General features: G+C 46.9%; 1 protein-coding gene across 1 annotated transcript; it reads left to right on the forward strand.

The window, feature by feature from the left end:
* Positions 1-883: 883 nt before the first annotated feature.
* On the forward strand, positions 884-12,987 carry LOC144174468 (cytochrome P450 2F5-like). Its single transcript, XM_077703185.1, has 9 exons — positions 884-1,196; positions 2,289-2,515; positions 3,006-3,130; positions 3,885-3,991; positions 5,212-5,513; positions 6,983-7,095; positions 9,024-9,282; positions 10,199-10,389; positions 12,638-12,987. The coding sequence occupies exons 1-9, from the start codon at positions 1,164-1,166 to the stop codon at positions 12,844-12,846; spliced, it is 1,566 nt and encodes a 521-aa protein (XP_077559311.1). The 5' UTR covers positions 884-1,163; the 3' UTR covers positions 12,847-12,987.
* The last annotated feature ends 11,354 nt before the right edge of the window (positions 12,988-24,341 follow it).

Here is a 24,341-nt window from a genome sequence, read left to right on the forward strand (position 1 = left end):
CTAATCCCCCAAGAAACGTTTATTAGGCCGAGTAATTTTCGGCGACCCATTTTGTGTGCACGCGTAGACCGAATGTGATGCAATACTTGAATTCACCTTGATGGTTCAGTGCCTCAGGCGTTGTGTATCTGAGCGTGAGGGCGTGGCTCAAATGCCGACCGCGGCAGCCGTCTTTCTGACGGAGGGGAAAAGCAAACAAACAAACAAACAAACAAACAAACAAACAAACAAACAAACAAACAAACAAACAAACAAACAAACAAACAAACAAACAAACAAACAAACAAACAAACAAACAAACAAACAAACAAACAAACAAACAAACAAACAAACAAACAAACAAAAAGACGTGCTAGTGTCAGCATTTAAGCTCACGTTAGCGATGCTTCAGTCGTCTTAACTAATCCATACATCTTCCCTGCGGCGCACGTCATATCTCACCTATCGCTGCAGTCCGTATAAACGACGACAAAAAATGTAGAAGTTGAGGCCGTTAGCTTGACAATTTTATGCAAAAAACTTTGCAGTTTTTGTGAACTGTACTCTCCACGACGTCGTCAAAAGAAACGGCTATCCAGAAAAAATAAAGGGTAACTACAGCTGGCAAATGAGGGCGTTGTTTCAAACGCTGAAGTTATGAAGAGGTGTTAAAAAGGTGCCGACATTCTGTCCAACGTTCTACGAGTGCATGGTGGACGCATTTTATTCCTGTGACGTGTCTTAATTGCGTTCTACGGACGTGTTTGGACCAGTTTGTGCGAGCTAATGCCGTCGCGTAAGTGCCAATAAAGATAGGGTGTTATTGCCCAAGGGTCGGGGAAATGTGTTTTTCGTCTTCTGAGATTGAGGGTGAGTGCGCTACTTGAAACTCCGAAGTTACGAAAACGCGTAAAGGTTGTCAACGGTTTGTGCAACGAATTCTACGAGTCTACGGTAGAAACAACCTCGAGATAACGCAACGTTCTTGTGTTCTACATTTGTATTTGGGTCATTTGGTGGTTAGACGGGTGAGAGTCTCCAGGTATATTGCTAACCAAGATAACAAGTTGTTTCTCAGTAGCCGGAAATGCTGCTGTTGCCGCCTGTTGACCTAAGTGCAGTCAAAGAAGCACACTACAAAGACGGTTGGACTGGGTACTTTTCTCCAGTGGAGCTTCTACAGGATGCAAGCCTTTATTCAAAGCTCCATTTTCCTCGTGAGTACATTTTCTGAGCTACACACGTGTTGCGTCTACGTGTCGTGTATGATTGAGTTGATGTTGCCCTTTAGAGATTCTGGCGACGCACCGGGTGTTAAAAAAATTCTTCATTCAGCTGAGTGCGTCATCAATAAAAATGGGGCATTAAATAATTCGGGCATGCGCTAACAAGTTGCCGCTTGGAGAATAAGTTTGTCTGCCGAAGCAAACAAACTAAATTTCAATTTACTGATTTAATTTCACTTGCATTTTTCCTTCTGTGCATAACGTAAACGAGTAATCAACAGTTTCGACTGCCTTGCAGACTGGCGTTTATTATAACACTTCGGAATTCTTTTGCGTAAACCTTTCATATATATGGGCATGGGCTACTTACTCATTAAGGTTATACGGTATATGTTGCTCTCTTGTTGTTTACACCTTGGGTTAGGCGTAATATTTTTCCGAGGTTAGGCTTACACGCACTCCCCACATTGTCATGGTGATCTTAAAGGGACCATGCAACATTTTTTTCAACTTTTTTTTAAAATCCCAAATGCTTGCAGAACACAGTCACCCAACATACCCAGTACTTAGATTAGGGGGTCGCGAAGTACCTCAGCCAAAAACTACTGCTCTATGCACATCAGATAACTTGGAAACTCGCTCAAAAGATTTTTCTCTCTTTCCCGGTCTTGACGTTCTCGACGGCCGAATTACTTCACTGAGGCCACGTAGCGGCTGTTGGGTTTTCCTTCACTTGCAGCAATGAACGCTTTTCGATAGCAAAAAAAAAAAAAAAGCCACAAGAACAAAGCAGAAACGGAAGGCGTGTCTGGTGCGACTTGCAGATCACGCAGTGCCGCTCCGTACTGGTGATAACTTCAGCTTTCGCTGTGCTTCCATACGCGAAGGAGACAGTGAAAGCGTTTATCGAAAGTGTTGCAGTGTCCCTTTAAGTATACCAACTCAGCGGCGAACAACGAATCCGGTTGGGTCTAAACAGAGAACTCTATCTTGAATCTTCAATCTGTTATTTCTGTCATCACTTAGAAATCGTTAAGCGTAATAACAAAAAAAATGTGCTGAACAAATATCTTCGCCTTTCAGTCACTGCCGTGGGCGAATCGCTTGTCAGTGGTGACTCTGTTGCTGACGGTCATCCTATGCGGACTTCTTATGCTGAAGAGACTGATTTCAAACAGCCGAAAACGAAATGAAAATCCGCTTCCTCCTGGACCGACAGGTCTGCCCATCCTGGGCTACCTTCCGTTTATACGGAAGCCATATCATATTGTATTCAAAGAACTCAGCGAGCAGTACGGGCCTATTATAAGGTAGGTAATTTCTTTGCCTAGGTACAACGACGCTCAGTAGACGCAATTGCGCATAATAGCACCGTTTTGACCGGAAAGTAATGGCTGTTGACGGCAAATTTTCTACGCCGCCCTTGTTGACCGCAGCGTAGAGTTTCTCCCTGAAAGTAAAGATAAATATGACATTACAGCCATAAGAGTAGGTCTGACAGGCGCATATTGTTACATAGCGGAAACCCCCAACCACTACAGTAGATGTGGAACAAACTATATATGCTACAGCTAATTTTCATGCGGTGCTAATATTTTTACGATTTATGTTTCAGAAACCCAATTAAAACTCAGTTTTGTTCCGGACTAGGCTAACGAGAACCCTTGACCAAATGCATGCTAAAATGAGCAAGCATGTTGCACAGCGTTATACGTCCCGAGGCAAAACGTGGTGGTTTTGGCATGGAAAGAGAGTGTGCTAGATTTTTTTTTGTCTCTTACTGTACTTTGGCATTCGCAGGGTTCGGCTCGGCTTTAAAGACGTGGTGGTTCTCAACGACCTCGCTTCAATTCGCCAAGGACTAACAAATCCCGACGTGCTGTTTCGGCCTGAAGATTTTGTTTTTCGCTACCTCGGAGTTACAGGTTGGGCAGTTTGTTTTTCCCAATTAAAAATTGCTTGTTATTACAGTATGTATCATTACAAAGCTAATACTCGAAAAAAAAGAAATAACCGTTTAGTTCGGTCAATAGGATGGCGGGGTAGTTCTAGCTCATCTGAAGAAAAAGCTCCCTCCACTCAGACTATGAACAGTAATTTAGTGCACCCACTTTACACCCATGTACTGAATTTCTCAACGGAAAAACTACATTTTGTAATTTATTTGATTTGAACACACCAGCTCCTTTAGGGCTATCGCCGCAGGGGGGTAGATACGAAATATCTGTTCAGAAACTGGTATACAGCAATTCATGAATGAAAACAAAAAACAATTTGGATCAGAAGCTGGAAGGACGCGGATGAACACGCCAGAAAACGAAAAAAAAAAAAAACATCAGAAGAGCAAGATCGTATCTATACATATTAACAGAGTACGGGGAATTCACCTTGTTATGTATAAATTTGTACACACCAAACACAAATATACCATGCGCACATGCACATGCACATCAAATACTACATGCTTTTACACATATGCAAAAGTACGTAAAATACACAGATTGTTTAAGAAGGCATATAGAAGTCCTTTTGAACTGCTGCCAAAAATTTGTCACTCCAGATAGCACATTCTCTAATCCCATACCATCTTTTTTGTTCGTGCCGTAATGGTTCTTCATCGGAACAGCGGCAGCGCGTACTTTAACTGCAGACCTATCGAGCTTTTCTTACTCCACGCAGGTATTGGAACCGTAAATGGATATCCGTGGCTGGTGAACCGGAGGTACTGCTTCCACGTGTTGAGGAACCTAGGTTTCGCGAAAAAGTCAATGGCGGAGCACATGCAAGTAAGATAGCACCGCTCTTTATTTTTCTGTATGTAGGCGTGCACAGAAACCGGCTTAAGTAATGGTCAATGGGTGACACATGCAACTTAATTGCCTTTCAGCAAAGAAACACCACAGGGCTGTGGGCTGTGTGTGCGCGTCACAGCATTTTATATGCTATATCATGTCATAAACCATGAGGTTTGTTGGGCTGATGTTGGTTGGTTTGGTTCGCTTCCAAAGAACAAAGCATCTTTCAGTTTCTTCCAAGCGCTTCTGTGATTCATTTTCTCTCTTCCGTGAAATAACACCTAATTAGCCATACCTTGAGTTTAACATTAAACTTGTTCACACTTCACACATATGTAATGCTAACCACAATGCATTTCGCGACATCCTTAGCAGTTCAATATTATATAAAAACCGGCTACTTCTCTTGAACAAGCAAACAACAAAGCCTCTGGAGATAGCCAGCACGCCAACAAGCGAATAGACTGATAGCATAAAGATAAATGCCGAGTTTACAGTGATTTAGGAGGAGCTCGTAATGATTTAGAATGACTTAAAGGGGAGTTGGAGGCTTTAAAATACTTTTTGTAACCATGAACTCTGTGTGTGTGCGTGTGTGCGCGCGCGCGTGTGCATGTGCGTGTGCGTGTGCGTGTGCGTGTGCATATGCATGTGCATGTGCATGTGCGTGTGCGTGCGTGTGTGTGCGTGTGTTCGCGTGCGTGGGCATGTGCGTGTGCATGTGAATTTGCATGTGCATGTGCATGGGCATGTGCGTGTGTGTGTTCGAGTGTGTGTGTTCGTGCGTGCCTGCGTGGGCATGTGAATTTGCATGTGCATGTGCGTGAGTGCGTGCGTGTGTGTGCGTGTGTGTTCGCGTGCGTGGGCATGTGAATTTGCATGTGCATGTGCGTGCGTGCGTGTGTTCGAGTGTGTGTGTGTTCGTGCGTGCCTGCGTGTGCGTGTGTGTGTGTGTGTGTGCGTGCGTGTGCGAACGTACGTGCGTGTGCGTACGTGCGTGCGTGCTTGCTGGCGCGCGCGCGCGTGCGTGCGTGTGTGTGCTTGTGTGTGCGTGCTTGTGTGTGTGTGTGAAGTGCTAACCTGCAGGAACTTCGGCCGTAAGAAAGATAACAGATATTTAAGCAAATACCAGTCTACTGCACCCCTCAAAATATTCTGGCACATTAACTTTCAACTAAAATAAATCCAATATTATCCTTTTTTCTTTCCAGGAGGAAGTTGAGAGCTTCTGCGATTTTTTGGCGTCCAAAAAAGGACAGCCCTCAGTAATCGCTCAACCCCTTACGGCCAGTGTGGCTAACAATATCTCTGCGCTGATATTCGGAGAGCGTTATGAGCGTGGGGACCCCAGATCCCGGTTCACGGAGGGGCTTCTGACGAAATTCCTGCACCACGGAAGTTTCTTCTCAATCATGGATTTCCTGCCGTTTCTCCGTGTCCTCTCCGCCTACATTCCAGACACGAAGATAGACGCGATGGATTACGTTTTCAAACAGTTCAAGCTCCTGGTGAGGTCTGTACACCTTGATCATAACCACAGGTAGCCTTTCTATGCAAAAATGCGAATTTGCTAAACGGGGATTTTCGTTTCAAGGAAAGGAACAAAACTTTTTGGCCATAAATAGGTTCGAAATTAAACGATTTGCAGTATTCGAGGGACAATCTCAAAATAGGTGAATTTAAGCTTGTGTATGTGCCTCGCTTGCATTAGGAGAGTTCCCTTTATTGGAACACTATGTATGCACACTTTAAAAACCTGGATTTGTGTCATCTTTGTGTGTACTGATTAGCTAACGAAGGTACAAAAAAGGTATGGTCGATGAACAAAAAATGGTGTGGAGGCTTTTGCTTGACAAGTTTCAGGTAGCGCCTAAGAACTCTTTCCAGGTCCTCATCTCCACACACACACCTACACAAGTCTGGCCTTATGGCTTCGTATGAAATGGCGATGTTATATGCAGGGCCCTATTTTAATAAAAAGAAACACTAGGATATATTGTAACTTACCCATATTCCGTCTAAAATGTAATAGTGCCCTCGTTCGTCACGCCTACGAAACTGAAGCTGCGCCGTTTACCATTTGTTCAGCGTTGAAAGCGTTTAAAAAAATTGAAAGGCACCTCCAAGCTGGTGTGATTGAGAGCGTATCTGACAGGTGCCACCAGTTGTAGTGGTTGAAAAATCCGATGGGTCAATCAGGATGTGCACTTCACTGCAGAAACCCAATCAATGAATGCGTTGCCATCAATAGTTTTCATCCGCCTGACATATAAGAAATACTTGCGTGTACTGGCCTACCCAAAGCGGGGGGGCACTAGGTAGCCACGCAAGGCTTCCTCCCCTCCCCCTCACTGACTATTAACTCTGTCAGTCAACAAATAGGGACTACCGAGAATATCCAGTGGGGAAAACTTTAGCAAAGCAATCAGAAAATCATGTTGAGTGTGGCGGCAACCCGAAGTTTTTAAACCTTAATTTGAATAATCTTAGTTGCGGGTTCTGTGTTTTTTTCGTTCTGTTGGCCTTTGGGAGGCTTCCGCCCTTCTGAAACGAAATCCAATCCCGCATACGCCGCTGCTTGCGTCGCTTCACAGGGCCAAGCATTTCTCGGAACCGGATTAGCGTCACCTGTAAAATTGCTAGCATCAAGGCCGGAATCAGCAAGCCCCGATATAGTGGTGCGGGGCCCTTCTGCTGCTTTTTTCTCTAAGCTGCCAGGTTTTATTGTTCGAGGCAAAACACGGTCAGGTAACAAAGACATCAGACCCACGACTGGGTTTGCGCCTCTGTTTCGGTCAACAGTTACGACGAGATGTCCGAGACAGGGGCGCAGACCGTTACATACGGCGGAAGTTTTTCGACTTTTCGGACAATTGGCAACAGACGATACTTGCGTCATCGGTACAAAAAACTGGTGACAAAGATGAATTTCCAACCGTAGTCTCTATATGCAGCACACGTTCACGAGCTATTTCACCGCAGAAAGGAAGTGCGTGAACGAGAAGGAAACATGGAGGCCTACATGGACAGGGACTTCATAGACGGTTATCTGAGGAAGATTGAAGAGAACAAAGGCCTGGACTCCCATTACGGCCGTAAGTGAAATCGTGTTATATTTACGCACCGCATGAGGTGAAAGAGGGCCAGAGCTGAAGTTTTACCTTGAACTCACGAAGGCATCATTTTAGAAAGTCATGATAATGCCTTTTATATTAACACTAGCGGTAGTATCCGGCGATGCCCGGGGGCGCGCCACTATACTAATGGCAATAATCGGCATAACACCTGTTATGTTATTTGCCATAATTAGGTAGATCGCCGTGAATTTGCACACAATTAGGAACTTCCGCCTGCTGTAAAAACATGGGCTCTTATTACATGGGGCGTGTGGCAACGGGAAAAGGCTGCAACACGTCTTTTGTTGGAACTCTCTTGAAACAAACTGTACCAAGATTTTGCGGTCAAACAGCTGCTCAACCATGAAAAGTGTGGTCCCAGTAGGTATGAAGGGTACTCATCAGTCACAGTTTTATGATAAACTAGCGGTAGTACCCGACAATGCCCGTGTGGGCCACTATACCACTGACACTAACGGGCATACACCGGTTAAGTTTTTTCTTGTCATAATTAGGCAGCTCACCGTGAAGTGGTACACAATTAGGAACGCTCGCGAGCTGTGAATGAAAAAAAAAAACCTTCTTAAACAGCGTTTAGATACCTGCATAAGTTACCTATATTAACAAAAACCACTTCAATATTTGAACTGGCCTGCGATAAAAAAAATATATGACAAATTTTCAGCGCCCTTCACTCTCTCCAGTGTGTAATTTTACACTCTCTCCAGTGTGTAAAAATTGCAGCAATATCCAGCTCCTACAATATAATCAGAATGTGCTCATAAAATTTGAATCCGTTTGAATGAGCAGTTTCGCTAGGCGTTGATATCACCATTAGGCCTTATCAGCTCGTCAGGCGTGCCATTTAAAAAAAATTCTTTTCACTCTCTTACCGGCGTCGCAGGGCGAAATCCTTAAATTTTGTTTTGTGTATTTCTATTATTAACATTTATTAGCCACAACTACATTAATAACTCTATCAGTGAAACATTTATTGCATAGTTTTTAAGAACACCAATTTTGTTCCGAAATGCAGAATCGCCCCAATAGTGTGGTTAGGTCGAAACCCTTGGCTAAGGCGTTGCGCTGCTGAGCACGAGGTCGCGGGTTCTATTCCCGGCCGCGGCGGCCGCTTTTCTGATGGAGGCGAAAAGCAAAAACACCCGTGTGTACGAGATTCCGGCGCACGATAAAGATCCCCAGGTGGTCAAAATTAATCCCGAGCCCTCCACTACGGCGCGCCTCATCGCCTGCGTTGCGTCGGCGCGTTAAACCGCACAATCAATCAGGTCGAAACCCTTTTTAAATATTAGTAAGGGCTACACATATCAGCAAAAAGCACTTCGATATGTGAATGGGTGAGCGAGATAATGACGAATTTACGAAAATACAATTTCCACTTTTTCTTTGCTTAGGAGTACAATGTCGTTAAATCCGGTCTTAGTTGGCCCCTATAGTCATGACACGAATGTACTCCCTAAATGCCAAATCTCTAGGTGTAGCAGCTTTGGCTGGGCGTTGATGAATCAGTCAGTCAGTCAGTCAGTCAGTCAGTCAGTCAGTCAGTCAGTCAGTCAGTCAGTCAGTCAGTCAGTCAGTCAGTCAGTCAGTCAGTCAGTCAGTCAGTCAGTCAGTCAGTCAGTCAGTCAGTCAGTCAGTCAGTCAGTCAGTCGGTAGGTCGGGTGATTCTCTTTTCTTTATAGGTGCGTCGGAAGCTGCGTCCCTCTACAGAGGGACGCAGACCTTTAAACGACAGAGCTGCGTCCCTCGCCACGCGAACACCATAAGAGTTCTGAAGGTATCCAATGAAGGGCTTTGCTCTTAACAAGCCCTTCATGTTGGCCTCAAAGCGAACTGGCTTAAATAGTGCATTCTGTCATTTCGAAGTGATGTGACATGCAATGCAGTGGGGTACCTGGAAGGAAACACGATCAACATCTTCGGCGCGTCCAATAACACGGTGCGAAGCGCGATCCTGTGGTACCTGTACATCGTGGCCAGCGACCCGGACAACTTGCAGATGCGCGTCCAGCGGGAAATCGACGACGTCGTGGGCCGCCACAGCGTTCCCGAGTGGGAGGACAGGCGTCGCATGCCATTCACCATGGCTTCCATACTCGAGACGCTGCGCTGGAGGACCACGGCGCCTATCGGCATACAAAGAGCGTGAGTGTAGCCCGTGTCGGTGTGACCGGGACCCGGGGGCAAGCAAAACTTCCACCCTTAACTTAACGAGACATTCGAGTTTGTGAAACTTTTTACCTGGCTGAGTCTGTAAGTTTAGTTCATGCAACTCTTTATTTTGCTATTCAGCGAAAGACTAGAGCTTTTCAAATTGGTTAAATTTGCTGAAGGACCTGTTTGTACATTGCCCTCCAGGAAAAACAGCACGGATGAGGGGACTAAGCAAGAAAAGGCAGCGTCTTTGTTGTGTCTTTTCTTGCTTAGTCCCGTCGTCGGGGCTGTTTTTTCTTGGACTAATGCTTTTGTTCACCTGAACAGTGGGAAGAAAGTTATACCAGACGCTTCTAGTGGACATCTCGAGAACTACATGTAGGGGTCATAGCTGCCCAAATGGTGTTTAGATGCTGTCTCATGCCTATAAACATTGGTTTCACTTATTTCGTAATTATATCGACAGTGAAATTCCGCCCGACTGAGCTGCGACTATGTTGTCCCAACTGAGGTCACTCAACCGTGGTTAGAACAGTGCAAAGGAAAGGGAATATTTCAAAGGAGTTTTCTCGCCACAGAAACGCGCAGGAAAGGGTCAATATTTTTAAGGTGATTACATGACCTGTGCCATAAATGAAGTTATATAAACCAAAAGTACCCGTTTGCCCCGTCTCCTCATTTGTTTGGTCCAAGGATGCGTCGGTGTATGTTCAGGCTCATGGGAATAGACTCACTCATTCTGGTCAGAATTAAAGACTTGTTTTATCAAACGAAACTAAAGGCTGTTGACGGGAAATGTCTTTACATGAATAAGTAAATATGGGGTGTGCCTCCCCTGAGCAAACTTCGGAGGAATCTTTCATAATTTTTTGCAGCTAACATTCCTTGTTTTCTTCTTTTGCTGCAGCACAAGCTGCGACACAGTGATTGGCGGTTACCAAGTCCCGGCCGGCACCTTCGTTGTAGCCAACCTCTGGAGCCTTCACAACGACCCGTTTCATTGGCACAATCCGTCCCACTACGACCCAATGCGGTTCCTCACGGCTGACGGCTTGGAAATGGCCGAGAAACCGCGTGCATTCCTTCCTTTCAGCCTGGGTGAGACTGCCTTGAATTCCCTGTGCAATGCCGATAAGCAAAAAAAAAAAAAAAAGCGTATACACGAGTTTTGAAATAACTTTATTCCAGATACATGCCTCCGGTATCGGTACTGCCCATGGTAACTGAGCGACCTATTTAAAACACTAGTTTTGCTCTCTCTCTCTCTCTGTTTGTCTGTCTGTCTGTCTCTCTCTCTCACCCACTATCTCTCTCACACACTCTCTCCCTCAGTCACTCTCTCACACAAACGCCCACACATGCACACGCACGCACACACATACACACGCACACAGACAGACACCCACCCACCCACAAACACACGACGCGTACCTAAAATCAAATCGCCTGTAAGGTGTTACTTGGTTTTGAAGTAAATATTAGGCGTTTGTTTTTCAGGTAAACTTACAATTCATTTTTCTTTCCGCTGTGGCAGTTCAGATATAACATCATCAGAACGCCTGAATTATTCAGTAATGTCGTCAGGGTTAACAGATAAGCTATAGGGGTCGTCTTCGTACAGCAATAATTATTCACAGTCATCAGTACACAAAATGCCGTACGGATAAACACTGAACAAAAGTGGGCCAAACACATCCCACAAGATTTTCTGAAAGGATATGAGTACCCATTTATGACTACCGCGTGTTCCCGGCCAGTGCTTTCTGGTTGGAGCTGTGAGTTAGGTATACACCCCGCAGCATACCGTAGCACTTACGGTTTCTTAGGATAACGAAATGACTGAGAGAATCGAGCAGCTCATAATAGCCCTACGAAGATTCCGGGCGTACATTTGTTTTCTTGCAGATTTCTTAAGGATTTTGTTTCTCCAATAGCAGTGTGGATTCCGTTGAGCAACCTTTACGGGCAATGCTGCAAATAGGCTACGATTTTCTGTTTAGGAAAGATTTTGTTCGGAAAGAAAGTACTTGGCGATTACTGGGAGGACATATATTGCCCCCTTAATTCTTCGGGACGTATTTATGTTGCCAGGTTTTGTATATCACGGATACATTTTCTGGCTAAATTTATGCTGCGAACCACTGAAATTCTAAAGAAATATTGACGATGTACTCAAGAAGAGTAGAGATAATGTCGAGCACGTGCTTTACTGGATTGGATTAGAAAAGACTTTATGACAAAGATCCTGTAGTAGGCGGGGGCCGATTCACGGCTCCGCCTCAACGCGGCCTAGCGTTGCATCTCCTTTCGCAGCCCTACTGAGCACTTGCTCCTTTTGGGAGCCCGTGCCTTTCAAGCGCGGTGAAGATTTGCTGGATGGCCCATTCTTGATCCATCTTGCTGGCTGACTCGATGGCTCCTTGAAGTTTCGCTGGATACATCTCGAAACTGGCACTGTCCGGTCCGGTGGCACAGTCCCACATAACGTGCCACCTGTTGTACGGTCCCTTCTTGCACACACTGCACAGGGCCTCGGGGTATTCGTCCGGGAACATCCGAGAACACCTCTTCGTCCGGGAACACATTCGTCCGGGAACACCTCTTCCTCGCGCGCTTTACTGGCCTGCTTTGAATAAACGTTAGGCCAATAGATTTGCGGCTTTTAAGACTAATTAATAAGGACTTTCGGGTGAGCAGGTGCTCCTTTGTACACTTGCAAAGCACGAAATTTGGACGAGAGACGCTTGTTCATGCCACCCCTCTTTGTCTCAAGTCCAAATTTCGTGCTGTGGATCTGTGAAATTTAGGCGAACCAACATTCTGAGAATTTTGGCACCGGCTGTGTGCTTCGGAAAAACTATTTCCAGGAATATGGGTAGTATTTGTATTTGTATAATTTGATACTAAAAAAGGAACTCCACACTTTTCCGAAGGAGCCATTAAATGCATAGAAAGCCAAGGTGAACCGTTTGGATGAGCCCACAAGAAAGTAAGGCAGGCCAAATTGTAGCATGCTGCGCGAAGCCTTTCGTACTCTTGACCAATGCATGCGACGCGACAAATCCTTGGATAATAGGTTTCTTTTGTGGAATCTAGTAAGCAGTGAAGATGACAGTGGGAAGAGTGATTGTTGGGGGAAAATTTTTGAAGTGCTTTAATAATTCGACGGTGCCGTCTTGAGTATGCTGTTTTAGTTGAAAGTTTTAATTCGTGTGTGAACCTTCCGACACATCCTATTAATTAAAGCCCCATCAATTAGTCTCACGGCCATAGCTTTTCATATTATCTCATGCATTCTGTGGGCAGCGAAATTGACCGTAAATAACTTTCTTCGTTTTTTTTTCAGGGCGGAGGGCTTGTCCAGGTGAAACGCTGGCTCTCATGGAAATGTTTCTCTACGCGACCACTGTGCTTCAGAGGTTCACTGTGCTTCCCGAGGAGGGAAAGACCATATCTCTCGACGCGAAGTACGTTCTCATCTCGGTTGTCGACGATACGCAGCGGCTTCGCTTTATACCCCGACCTACGGCCACTCCTGATAAACACCACTCCTGATAGACACGTGCACTTAAAAGCGTGATGGCATCAACTATTTGATACAACTTAGTTCCAATTGCACCTTACCGTGAATGGAGAAGTGGACAACAAACAAGTGCCTGTATGAAGGTTTTTACACTTTGAGCCTTAAACATCTGTTGGAAGGTTGGAAGGTTAAATGTTGGAAGGTGTTGTCGATATTTATTCGGAAACTTCACTATACTTTGTGATTTTTTACTGGAATCAGCAAGGAACGCCACTGGAGCAGAACAAGTAAGGTAAAAAGTGTTTGGTAAAAATGACCTGCCGATTAAACAGAAAAACACAGCATAAAAAATCGGGGCCCTGCCGTTTTGCCGTTCAGGAACTACAGCTTGAATCTTAACATCAGGGATAATATTAGGATTTTCAAAATTTTATTTTGCCCAGTTTGAGGGGGTAGGACAGAGGAAAAAAATCTGCATGCGCAGCTTGACGGGTTCTTGACCCTTTTCCGAAGTGATGATAATGATAATAACTTTAGTTTCCCCCAAAACTGGGTTAAAGGAAGAAGGGGAAGTGGGAGCCTTCCTGAATTCCTCCCCCTCAGATCGCGGCCATCCTACGTTTTAGATATGGCGTCTTTGTCTCACGAGGGGATTTGGCGTCGCTCGTTCCAAGCCCACGTACTAAGAACACTTTTTACTCCGTTGCAAGATCCCATTGAAGGGCACCCCCCGACTGACCGGTGGCTTGAAACACAGTAAACGTGTTGGCGCCTTTAAACCCGTCGAAATAACCACTCATTTGTGCCAGCAGATGGACACTTTTTATTAAGATGAACGAGTAACTTTTTGTACTTACGCAACGCATGACGTGAAAGCAGAGGGAGAGCTGAGGTGTACCCTAGCAGGGCTTATGGATGACTTCAGGACGTGATGCCAAAGCACTAATATAACTTACCTGTAGCAGCACTGCCTAAATACTATGCATGTCAAGCGCATTCCCTTCCCAGATGCATGTTGTAATCAAATCTGTTGTTGCATTGCACTGAGTGCCGCAACGAAGCGCGAACCCAATACAATTAAACTACAACGCACCAGTGGCGTAGCCAGAAAAATATTTGGGGGGTGTTATACCCACGGGTAAAAAAAAGAAACCCAGTAGGTAAGATAGCCTGCGTGAAAATAAAATTTCATTTTCTTATTTTGATATTACACATTACTATACCGATGTGGAGCGTGAACAGCGCAGACGAAAAAAAAAAAAAACAGGCCGAAATGTGGAGGGGGCAGAGGGGAAAATGCACCGATTGCAAATTTCGGGGCATGTTCTGACACCAAACACTCGCCCTTGGGCTACACCCCTGCTTCGCGGTGCATTCAACATAAATTGAGTGAGCACTGGGCCGAAGATTTGCACGAATCTCTCTTTCTTTCAATAACTCACATACATGTGGTATTATCAGAAACAGACAGGCGTACCTACAGTAATTCTATAGCAGCAGTACGTTCCCATACTGTCTGTACCAGGGCCGAATCTACAAAATATTTGGCCAGAATCGCCGTTTGACGACGATAAAGCAGCGCCATTAGTATAAGCAGAGGTGTATGAGACTAAAAACCCTTCACGTGCCGCGACGTGGTCCTTCGCGTCCTGTGTAGTCATAAAGCCCAGAGAACGCCGAGGGGTATTCCAGAGGGCTACCCCTGTAGAGGAGTGGCAGCAATACTTTTAGCCTGGGGTTACGCAGCGTTCCTTGCTACCTGCTTTGAAATAAGCCTTGAAGCAAGAACGAAATTTTATGAGAATGAAGGCCCGTTATTCTAGCAGATATAGACTATTGAATGCTAATTCGAAAGCGCTAAATACCACATTACGCGAAGCATCTGGAATCGGCGTGACAAAAGGATCGTCCTAAAATGTCCTAAAATGACTCACATCGCAAAATAGGATAAAAGTAATTAGAAAAAAAGTGCGAGAATTTGGGTCTTGGATTCCAATCCACATCGCAAAGAAAATGAAAGTAAACAGGAAAAAAACTGGGTGAGTTTGGGTCTTCGATTCCAACCCGGGTACTTTTCTACATTGGTAGCAAAACATGCCCCCGCTTTTAAAGGCCAAGAAGGAGTAAAAAACGAAGGAAAGGGGAAAGGACGCAAAAGGAAAGTATCATGAGGATGGTAACAAGACGACACAATCCCAATACCACAGGGATACAGGAGCAATTAAAGCGTGCTTATTGAAAATAATGGCGAAGCACATTTACTCTAGCAGCGTAAATGTGTCGCTAAAAATGGCGATTGGCGAAGCGCCCCCAGTTTTAGTAACCGGGAGAAGAAAATAACGCAATCGGAAAAGTGTAATGACGATGGTAATAAAAAGACAATCTCACCCCTGGAAATGTCTGTGCTCGTCTGTGCAGTTCAACTGCAACAGATTTTGAAGCGTATACCTCAGTGGCAGCAGAGAGACGTGGTCACCCGCTGCGGTACGCCTTAGAAGATGCGATGGAACAGAAGAATGTGGGAGGGGCAGGCGCTCGCTGCAGCCACAGCCACCCCCAGCAGGCACCATCGCAACGGTTACGATACGAAGATTACACGCCAGGCATTTATCCTTCTGCTCACGAAGACATTGTCGCAGCAGGAGATGACGTTATCACGACAAACCGGCCGTTAAAAATACAAGATCGCACAGGTAGAAATAAAATGTAATGCTCTCACAATCCCACAGGTAAGCAGTCTTAAGTGTTTCTCTCGGTTTTTTGGTATGCACGAGACATCCAGAATTACCGGCGAGTTTATTTTAAACCAATGGGCACCCTAAATCTGTTATTTAATAGCTGCAGCCTGTACGCAATGCGGAAAAATCGGTCTCTCTTTTTTTGTTAGGAGCCTTGTCTCTCGTGAAAAAAAGAGAAAATGTCGACATAAACCCAGCTAAGGGATTCGAGGGATGCCGAAGCCAAATTGGTAGTGTTTTCCGCTTTCTTGCAGACGCTTCTGCTCCGATTCCTTTGTTATTAGACGCGGCTTAATCATCATTGTCATGAAACGGAGCTGCTACAATTACCAAATGAGCAGAAATAGCCCCTAGTTCGGCTCTGGTCCCTACCCTCCTCTACAGATAGTACTAGATGACTAAAAAATACCCCACATACGCCCGGACTGAGAGCATAAAAAGTAAACAAAGAAAATCGCACCAGGATTTAAAGAAAGGAGGGGAGGCATAGCCCACGTGTGAAGGAAGAAAAAGATGTTTTTATTTTTTGCTTTTCTGTTGGTGGGGATACGTGCTTGGCGCTAACTGACTAGGCCCCTGGGTGCCACTTAGAGAAGCCACGAAAGTAGACCCCCGTTTTGCAGCTCCCTCCCGCCATTTAACGGTGGTGTCGACGCATTTCCGGCAACGCAGCAACTCAAGGAAGCCAGTTCCCTCAGGCGTCATTCTCGTAAGAATATAGGAAAGAAAATGAAAGGAATCGGGTGGAGATCGTGCGTTTTTGGTGGCCACCAAGGGCACGTCCTGTATTACAGCGTTCTCCTCACCGCGATGGGTCTCACAGGGACTACAGTGTTCTACTGCACAGCGTTAAGTCGGGGCATCGATTTCTGGTGTGCAAAAGATTCTCCCGACCGAAAACGAGAATTGACGATATTTAGGCGCTCATGGTGGCGTAGCAGCTAGTTTAAACTACACCGTTATTCTCCCCTGCGGTGTGGCACGTATACGGGTGTTTAACTGGGGCCTCAATCCCACAATAGAGATGTCTTACGGGCATAACGCATATCCGCCATGCGCGCGGTCAAAACGAAGGCAATTAGAAGACGGTGAGGAGGATGTGGATTTCTTTTTGTAATAACGTCGGCATCACCTGTTATATATCCTGTCGTTTGGTTGTGGCAATGTCGGGGGCGTCTGCTGTCAGAAATCGTTGGACAGGGTTTCATTGGTGTATACGGGACGATATGCCATATGGATGCTTACTACATTAGCAAATAAATCCATCCTCGCGTACGCACACGCACACACATCCATTTATACATACGTACATACATGCACACGTAGATAGGTGCATACATGCACACCCGTACGTTCATTCAAGAATAAATACACACACATACGTGCATAAATACATACATACAGGTACACACATACAAGAAGGCATTTGTTTATTCAATTTCCGGAGAAGAAACCATATTTGGATCAGAGCAAGGATGGTGAACACAGAAATATAGATCATGAAGGGCGGGATCTACTAGATAGACTACGCATGAAATGCAGTCGAACAAGCCCAAGATCAAGAAATACAACGACAAGATGCAGGCGGGCATTATTTTCCGGCATCCATAGTGTCCAATCTATTCAAGCGGCTCGACCTTTACTCGCAGGAAGTTTATGAAGAAGGTGGAGCCGTCGAAGACACTGTCTTTCACCGGAACGGAAAGTTCACTGCCATCAGAACATCTGCGCCACGCTCACTTGGCGTCACTCGTCGGATCGAAAGTGTCGAAGGCAGCGCCCCCGCGACCTAGTCGGCGGCAAGGGGTCCTGCCTGAGGCGCTACCACACCAGTATGACTCGCATGTCAGAGCCAAGGCAGAAGAGCGATCCACGGAGTTTTGCAGCGTGATGGTGATGCCTTCAATAAAGTTGGCACGTGCCGACAAGAGGGGTTTCTCAGGGCTAAGGCGTTGAGTGTGCTCCCGTCGGAGGTCGTCCTGCTCCAGATGTTAATTTTCCCAGCTACACTTTATTGTCTTGCAGATACTGCCGGCCAGCAATTCACGGTCATGGTATGGGAAGACAGGATGTCACTAAAGACACTCGTCGTAGCAGTAACAAGACCAAAAAGAAAAACGACAGCGAAGTAATTTCACGCTTCATCTCATTTTAAGAAGTGTCATGTCAAAATACAGAAGTACATGCCTGCAAATTTTGGGAGTTTTACGCTTCGACGCTACACCTAGGATTTGATTTAAGATAACTATTATCATCATCATGATATTCACTGAGAAAGAGGGGGGCTTAGGAGAGGAAACTAGTCTTCTTTTTAGGGCCCGTGTGGCACTTGCTCCACTTCAGGCCCTATCAATAAACTTGCGCAGGTACTCCGCGTGCCCGCCGGTCAGGGTTTCCTGCCATGTTTCCTGAAAAGAATGTGTATTTTGTGGTTGGTAAATGATGGGGAAATTTTATATAGTGTGGGGCGGGTCGGCTTTCTCTTTCATTGGCATAATCTTCGCTGTATATTTCTGGGAACAATAAAACCAGTCTTGATTTACGTTGAAAGGTATTTGCATAAAATTTGTGGGTGTTCAGGCCTCGAAAGCAGACCTCTTTATGTGGCATGGGGAGGCGTAGGAGGAGGATAAACTTTATTTTTTATATTAGTTTTTGCAGTCGTGGCAATAGGGGGTCTTCTCGGGCCAGAAGTCCATGGGCTGTCGCTGCATGTCGGGTCGTTTCCACCAGCCGAAGCTGATCGCCGGGGTCCGGGCTATCTAGCCACTGGGGGAGGGGTTGGTGGAGAGATTGTGTGTGGGAGCACTCCCAGGCTCTATGGGAGAGTGTGCAGGGTTGGGGACAGTACTTGCAGGTGCGAGTAGGAGGTGGGGTGGATGACGCAGAGGAGGGTGCTGTGCGGGTATGTGTTTGGAGGTGGCGGTAGGTGGTGGCGTCTTAGTTAACTGGTCGTGGCGCGGGGGTAAGATGCGGCGGTCGAGGCAGTAGTGTTCGATATCTTTGTATTTTGGGGCACAAAATAGTACCATTCCGACGCGGTGGCGATGGAGTGCTGGAGAGGAATTCCCGCTAGATATGCGCGCGGGCGGCAGCATGAGCTGCCTCATTCTCCTCCAGAGATTCATGTCCCGGGGTCCAGAGAATGTAGAGGTAAAGGGGGTCAGGGATGCACTGTATGATGCGGAGGGCTAAGGGAGCAATGTGACTGGCGGCGTAATGGCGACAGGCAGCTGGCGAATCTGTGACTATGGTGATTACGTCTTAAGATGTAGTGAAGTCTACGTAAGCGGATGGAATTTTCCCAAGCTGCAGGTCTCTCCTGCTCTGTCCCCAAATCAGAATTACTTATATTACCTCCTCGGCCATCCCGGTCCACCTCCTTACAGAGTGCAGCTGAATCCATCCAGGTCTCGCTAGATAGCTCCATTATTCCGCATGTCTCACAAGTCCGTACCCTCGGCTTTATCACAAAAATCGCAGCAGCACACACACACCATCACCCAGCTTCGCACTTACACCACGCAGATCATTGGCCTCATTAAACGCATTACAACCCGTAAAAATGGCCTCGTTGAATCTGAGCGTCTTCGCCTCCTTCCTAGCTTCTTCGTTTCTCGCTTCTGCTACCACGTACCGTACGCCACCCCCACCCTCACTCAGCAGCAGTCCTTGCAAGCTCTTTTAAAACGTGCCTATCGTGCAGCGCTTCTCTTGCCTACACACGCTCCTACCGAACGACTTCTAGCCCTAGGTCGGCACAACACGGTGACGGAGCTACTCGAAGCTTGCACCGCACTGCCCAAATCACTCGCCTATCCCAAACGCCCACCGGCCGCTGCATTCAGGAACTGGCGCATCTCAGCACACCCGTTCTACTCGATCCTGTGACTACCATCCCTCTCTCAATCCGCTCCAGCATCCACATCAAACCCCTTCCTCGCAATATGAATCCCACCTTCCACATTGGTCACCGTTTAGCCCATGCCCGGGATCATCTCAGACGCTACCCCCTTCCCCGAACGTCCTATATGTAGACGCGGCTGAGTATCCGAGCAAGCCCGCTTTTTCCATTGCAATCATAGGAGCACCTGGCGCTGACCCGCAAGCTTCAGCCACGATGCTCACCTCGACTTCAGTCACTGCGGAGGAAGCGGCAATTGCCTTCGCTCTTACCCAAACACTCACCCCTCTCGTTATATTATCAGATTCGCAACCCGCCACCCGAAATTATCTCAAGGGCACCATTTCATCGCTGGTCCTCCAAATTCTTCGCACTCGACCCCCTTCCGAACCCGTGACGCTACTGTGGACCCCGGCCCACACCGGCATAGGTGGTAATGAGGCTGCCCACCACGAAGCCCGACCTTTGACACCCCGGGCAGGCGCTTCTTTTACACCTAAACACGCCGTTCCCGAGATGTCCCGTACGGTACTGCTCACATATCACCCAGCATTACCCCGTCCTTCGCAGACAACTTCCCCCTCCCCACCTCTTCCTCGCAGCCGGGCTGCTCACATGTGGCGCCTTCTTCAGACGCACTCCTTTCCTCACCGCACTCTATTAGTGCATACGTACCCTCACCTGTTTTCCCCTCCATACTGTCCCTTGTATGACGCGCCGGACACGCTCTATCACTCGCTCTGCGAATGTCCGCGCGACCCCATCCCACTCTACCCTCCCCCACCTTCTGGAAACAGGCTCGGGGGTGCCCTGACCGCGACCGCCAAGAACTGGTCACCGGTCGGGCCTTCGACGTCGCGGCGGTCTTCTGGGCCACCGCCACCCCCCCCCCCCCCCCCTCAAACTAGAGTTCCAAATAGGGCTACTGCGATTTACTCTGCAGTTGTGGAGTCGTTACCAATTACTGTTGTACACGTGTCAGTTCGATTCCTCGGGGGATCAGCTGTTGTAATTGTAACGGCGGTTTTAGCGTCATATTTGGAGGTGTCAACGTAGCGGATGTCTCAGTGCTTGATTTGAAGCATCTTGTCTGGCTCGAATATTTCGGGCATCAGTACATCCACATCAAGGCTAACAACAGCACACAGTCAAGCAACGTTTTTCACCCTCCCTCCCGTGTTGGCGTGCCATCATCATGTGAGTCGTAGCAATCAATTACTGTTAAAATGATGTAGGTATATGTAAACTACTTTTTGCGGGCGCTACGGCAATGGGAGCTGCCGCATTTTCCGCGTCTGGATGCCAATATATTTCCAGCAAGACAGTCTCTTACCTCGATCGTATCACTGGCAGACGTCATGAACGCTGAATTCTGGTCCGGCAGTGAGGGTTTGTACTCGCTCACTATACGGTGTGCCCAAGTAAGGTTAGAGTGGTGCTAAAAACACGTCTGTCAATCATTCACCGCCATGATCGTCGTAAGGTGCATAACATTCCAATATGACGCTTCCGTTTATCCTCCCTGAGACCCTTTCAACGATTCGGTGACCTTGCCCACAAAAATGGGTGCACTAAAATCGTCTCTGTGCACCTTGCGAAAATAAAAGGATAGGTAATTAGGTCTTCATCAATAGTCACTAGTTTTACATTTTTGGCGGTGTCATGTGAAGGGATATTGGTTTCATGTGAAGGAATAGGAGCGAATCGTTCCATGTTTGCCATCTGGGATAGGTGTTCTAGTGCTTTCACTGCAGCACCTTTCATCGACGTAAGAGTGCCCACAACTTTGCCTGTAAAGGCTGATTGTTTTATGCTAGCTCGCTTGATGATTTCCATCGTCTGCAGTCAGTCACATTGTTTCCGTCTGAGAGAGATTGCAGCACTGTGAGCGCCGTTGAGTGCGCTCGCACTCAAAAGCAATTTAAACTAGGAAAGTGCTTGCTCCTAAAAAAAAAACAGCACTGTGTTCCTAGGAGATAGGTCTATGCCTCGAGCTAGCACGAACTCCTCTTCCAAGTCAAGACCACTTTGACACTCCCGACTTTATGCAACCTTCAATGCCATTACATCCTATGATGCACCAGCCATGAATGGAAGCTCAGACGTGAGTGTATAAAGCGCAATCAGATTAACTACACTACCATTTAGCGCCTCTTGTGACTAGGTTGAAAGAAGGGGTCACCTAAACTTCTAAATACAACTTACCGTTCTTCCACAAACTCTGGATCATGCTAAACAGTTGAGAACAAGGCAACATTACCGACGCGGTAATAGGTATACACTGGATATTGAGAAATATGGTGATTGAAAGCTATCTATCGGGCTCTGCTTCTGAATACACGTCATGAGATCTGATGCACAGTTAATGGTCTGACGGTGTGCGCGAACCCGGTCATAAGTGCGCCACGAGGTAGCGCCCTTCTGGTCTTAAGCCACCATTGGCGACTATGGTAAGTGTAAGGTCCACTCATGGGGTCAGTGGCCAGGCGCCCGGCCACGCGTGTGAAGGGAAAGGTCCCGATATGGCCCCGAGTAGTGTCACTAGATAAGGTTATCTAGTGACACTAGCCCCGAGGACATACCGTGGCGCCACCTACGAGTGACGTCACTTGTAGGACGCCGGGTTATGCTGTCGTCTGCTAGAACACATTTCCTGTGCTTATGCGACCGCACGTTTTTGTTCTGGCCGCCGTGTGCCACCTCCTCGCGGTTTTGTAGCACATTACAGAAGAAAGTTGTCTACAGACCAAACAATCCGGGCAAGCAATCAACTGCTCGCTTGTTCCCGACGACACCGCCGCGGCTGGGTAGTTGCTACCATCGCCACCGACAGCTCGTACGCAGCCAGCTAACGAGAAGGACGGTACAATTGGTGCCGAGAAAAGTAAACTGTTAATTCATTATGAAATACTTGCGACGTGACTTGTGCGCGACTGTGTGTGCAAGAAAATAGACCTTGCAACAGCAGCAGAAACGTGTCGCTCAGTTGCGATCTCACCACGCGTACTGCACGCATTGCGTGGTAAAAAATGAGTGACTACGTGAGACCGCTGAGCGGATTGCTTCGCCGCACAGGCTTAAAAGTGCTGGTATGATGTGCACTTTGGCTTAAGCGGTGCCTACTTCCCCTCCAACGCTTTTTTTTATATTCATGCCCTGATATGATTAACGATCACTAGTACTCTGTACTGCTGATATGTTTACTTTTCGCGACAACTTGTCCGCAATGTACGAATGGTATTAACGCGAGTGTTTAACGCCTTCGAGCGGGTTTAGACTTGGCTATGTTAATTAAGACCTCTGCAACACGGGATTTTGTCTGTTTACAATGAGCCTGCGCTTTTCTAGTCTAGCATCAAGTACGAGAACTTACGATTGCTCACAGAAGGCGGGGTTGCGTGCGAGGTAAAACACGTCGTGGGGTAATGGGGAGTTTAAGAATAGGAGAACCAAGTGTTGGAGGCCCTCAAGAAGTTCGTGGAACCCAAAGCAACACGCTTGCGCGCGGCGAGTTTTAGAAGAGGATCTTCTCCAACAGCTAACTCGCCGGCGGTTTCGGATGCGCGGAGTCCGATGTTGGGAACTTTAGGCTTAGCGTCGCGGCAGATATTTCATCGCTGCTGTCGTTACAGTCCCGAATGACAGTCCCTAAAACAACTTTTCACCACACTGTCACCCCTTTTCTCGTATGTGGAAGTTTGTATCCCTGGTTACTGCGATTTAAGCCTTCGATGATCAAGATACCTGCCACGGCCTCGGTCGATTTTTGCGCGCAGGTATCGCCACCCTTCAGCCGTTCGTCGCACCGTGCGCGAACGGGCCGGCGGGGCGGGGCCCGACATCCGCGGCCGGTCGCCGTAGATCGCGGCAGATATTTAAAGGAGCCATGAAGAGAAAACACAAGTTTGGTTCATTCAAAAGATTGTCTCGTTAGAATCATACTGACACCACTTTTAACGTAAACTTCGCTCAAATAAGCTACATAATTAGGAAAAACGGGAATGGTCATGCGACCTACCAGCTCATTTCCCGCAACAGAACCTATGATGTCACATGAGCTAAGCTCTGCGATTGGCGGAGGCTGGCAGAAGCAGACGCAAATTAGGTAGAGCTTACAAACTAGACGAACGAGCGATTTGCGCTTAAATTTAGGGCACATTCTTTACAAAGCAATAAGAATGATGGGACAAACAGTGGAAGTTACGAAAGCACATGTAAACATAGAAGTACTGATGCGTTCTGCTGTTCGTACTGCGCACAGCATGCTTGGTTTAGCTGCACAGCACTACGGGGCTTGGGGTTGTCTCAGACGACACTGGCCGATTGACGCAAGCAACGGTGTCTTACCTGACCCCATTTGTCGAGCGAGCACTGTTTCAGGGAACGAATATTTTCTCCCAGAACAAAAACAAGCCAGGTTTAAATGCGGGCAAAAACAAACCAAACGCTTGCCACGGTATGGTGGCGCCATCTAGGTTACGGAACGTAAAGAAACGCGGGAACAAACCAACACCGCTGTACAGGGTGGAGACAACCTTTGAACGGTCCCGTGCCGCCGCAATTGGGCCAACGGGCTCAACGCGTTATTCTTTTCGTTTCCCACGAGACCTAGCAACGCGAAACAGACAATATGATTCAAACTTCTTCAGTAAACCGCGTTGCGGCGATAATTTTAGCGCGGTTTTGACGCAATGACTTTTTTCGGCGGCGAGCGAGCAACTGAAAATGGCGGCGCCAGCGTATACGTGCCTCTACCCTGTACGGCGGATGCGTGAATGAAGGTATTCTAGGCTGCAGAGCGGTCGGTTCCTGTGATGTCATTTGGGACCACAAAAACGCACGATTAAGCGGGAAAATCAAAATTTTAACCTAAATTGTTTAATTT

The sequence above is a fragment of the Haemaphysalis longicornis genome, unplaced genomic scaffold (genome assembly GCF_048455015.1).
Source record: "Haemaphysalis longicornis isolate Haplotype H1 unplaced genomic scaffold, Haemaphysalis longicornis Haplotype H1 scaffold_3, whole genome shotgun sequence".
Lineage (NCBI taxonomy): Eukaryota > Metazoa > Arthropoda > Arachnida > Ixodida > Ixodidae > Haemaphysalis > Haemaphysalis longicornis.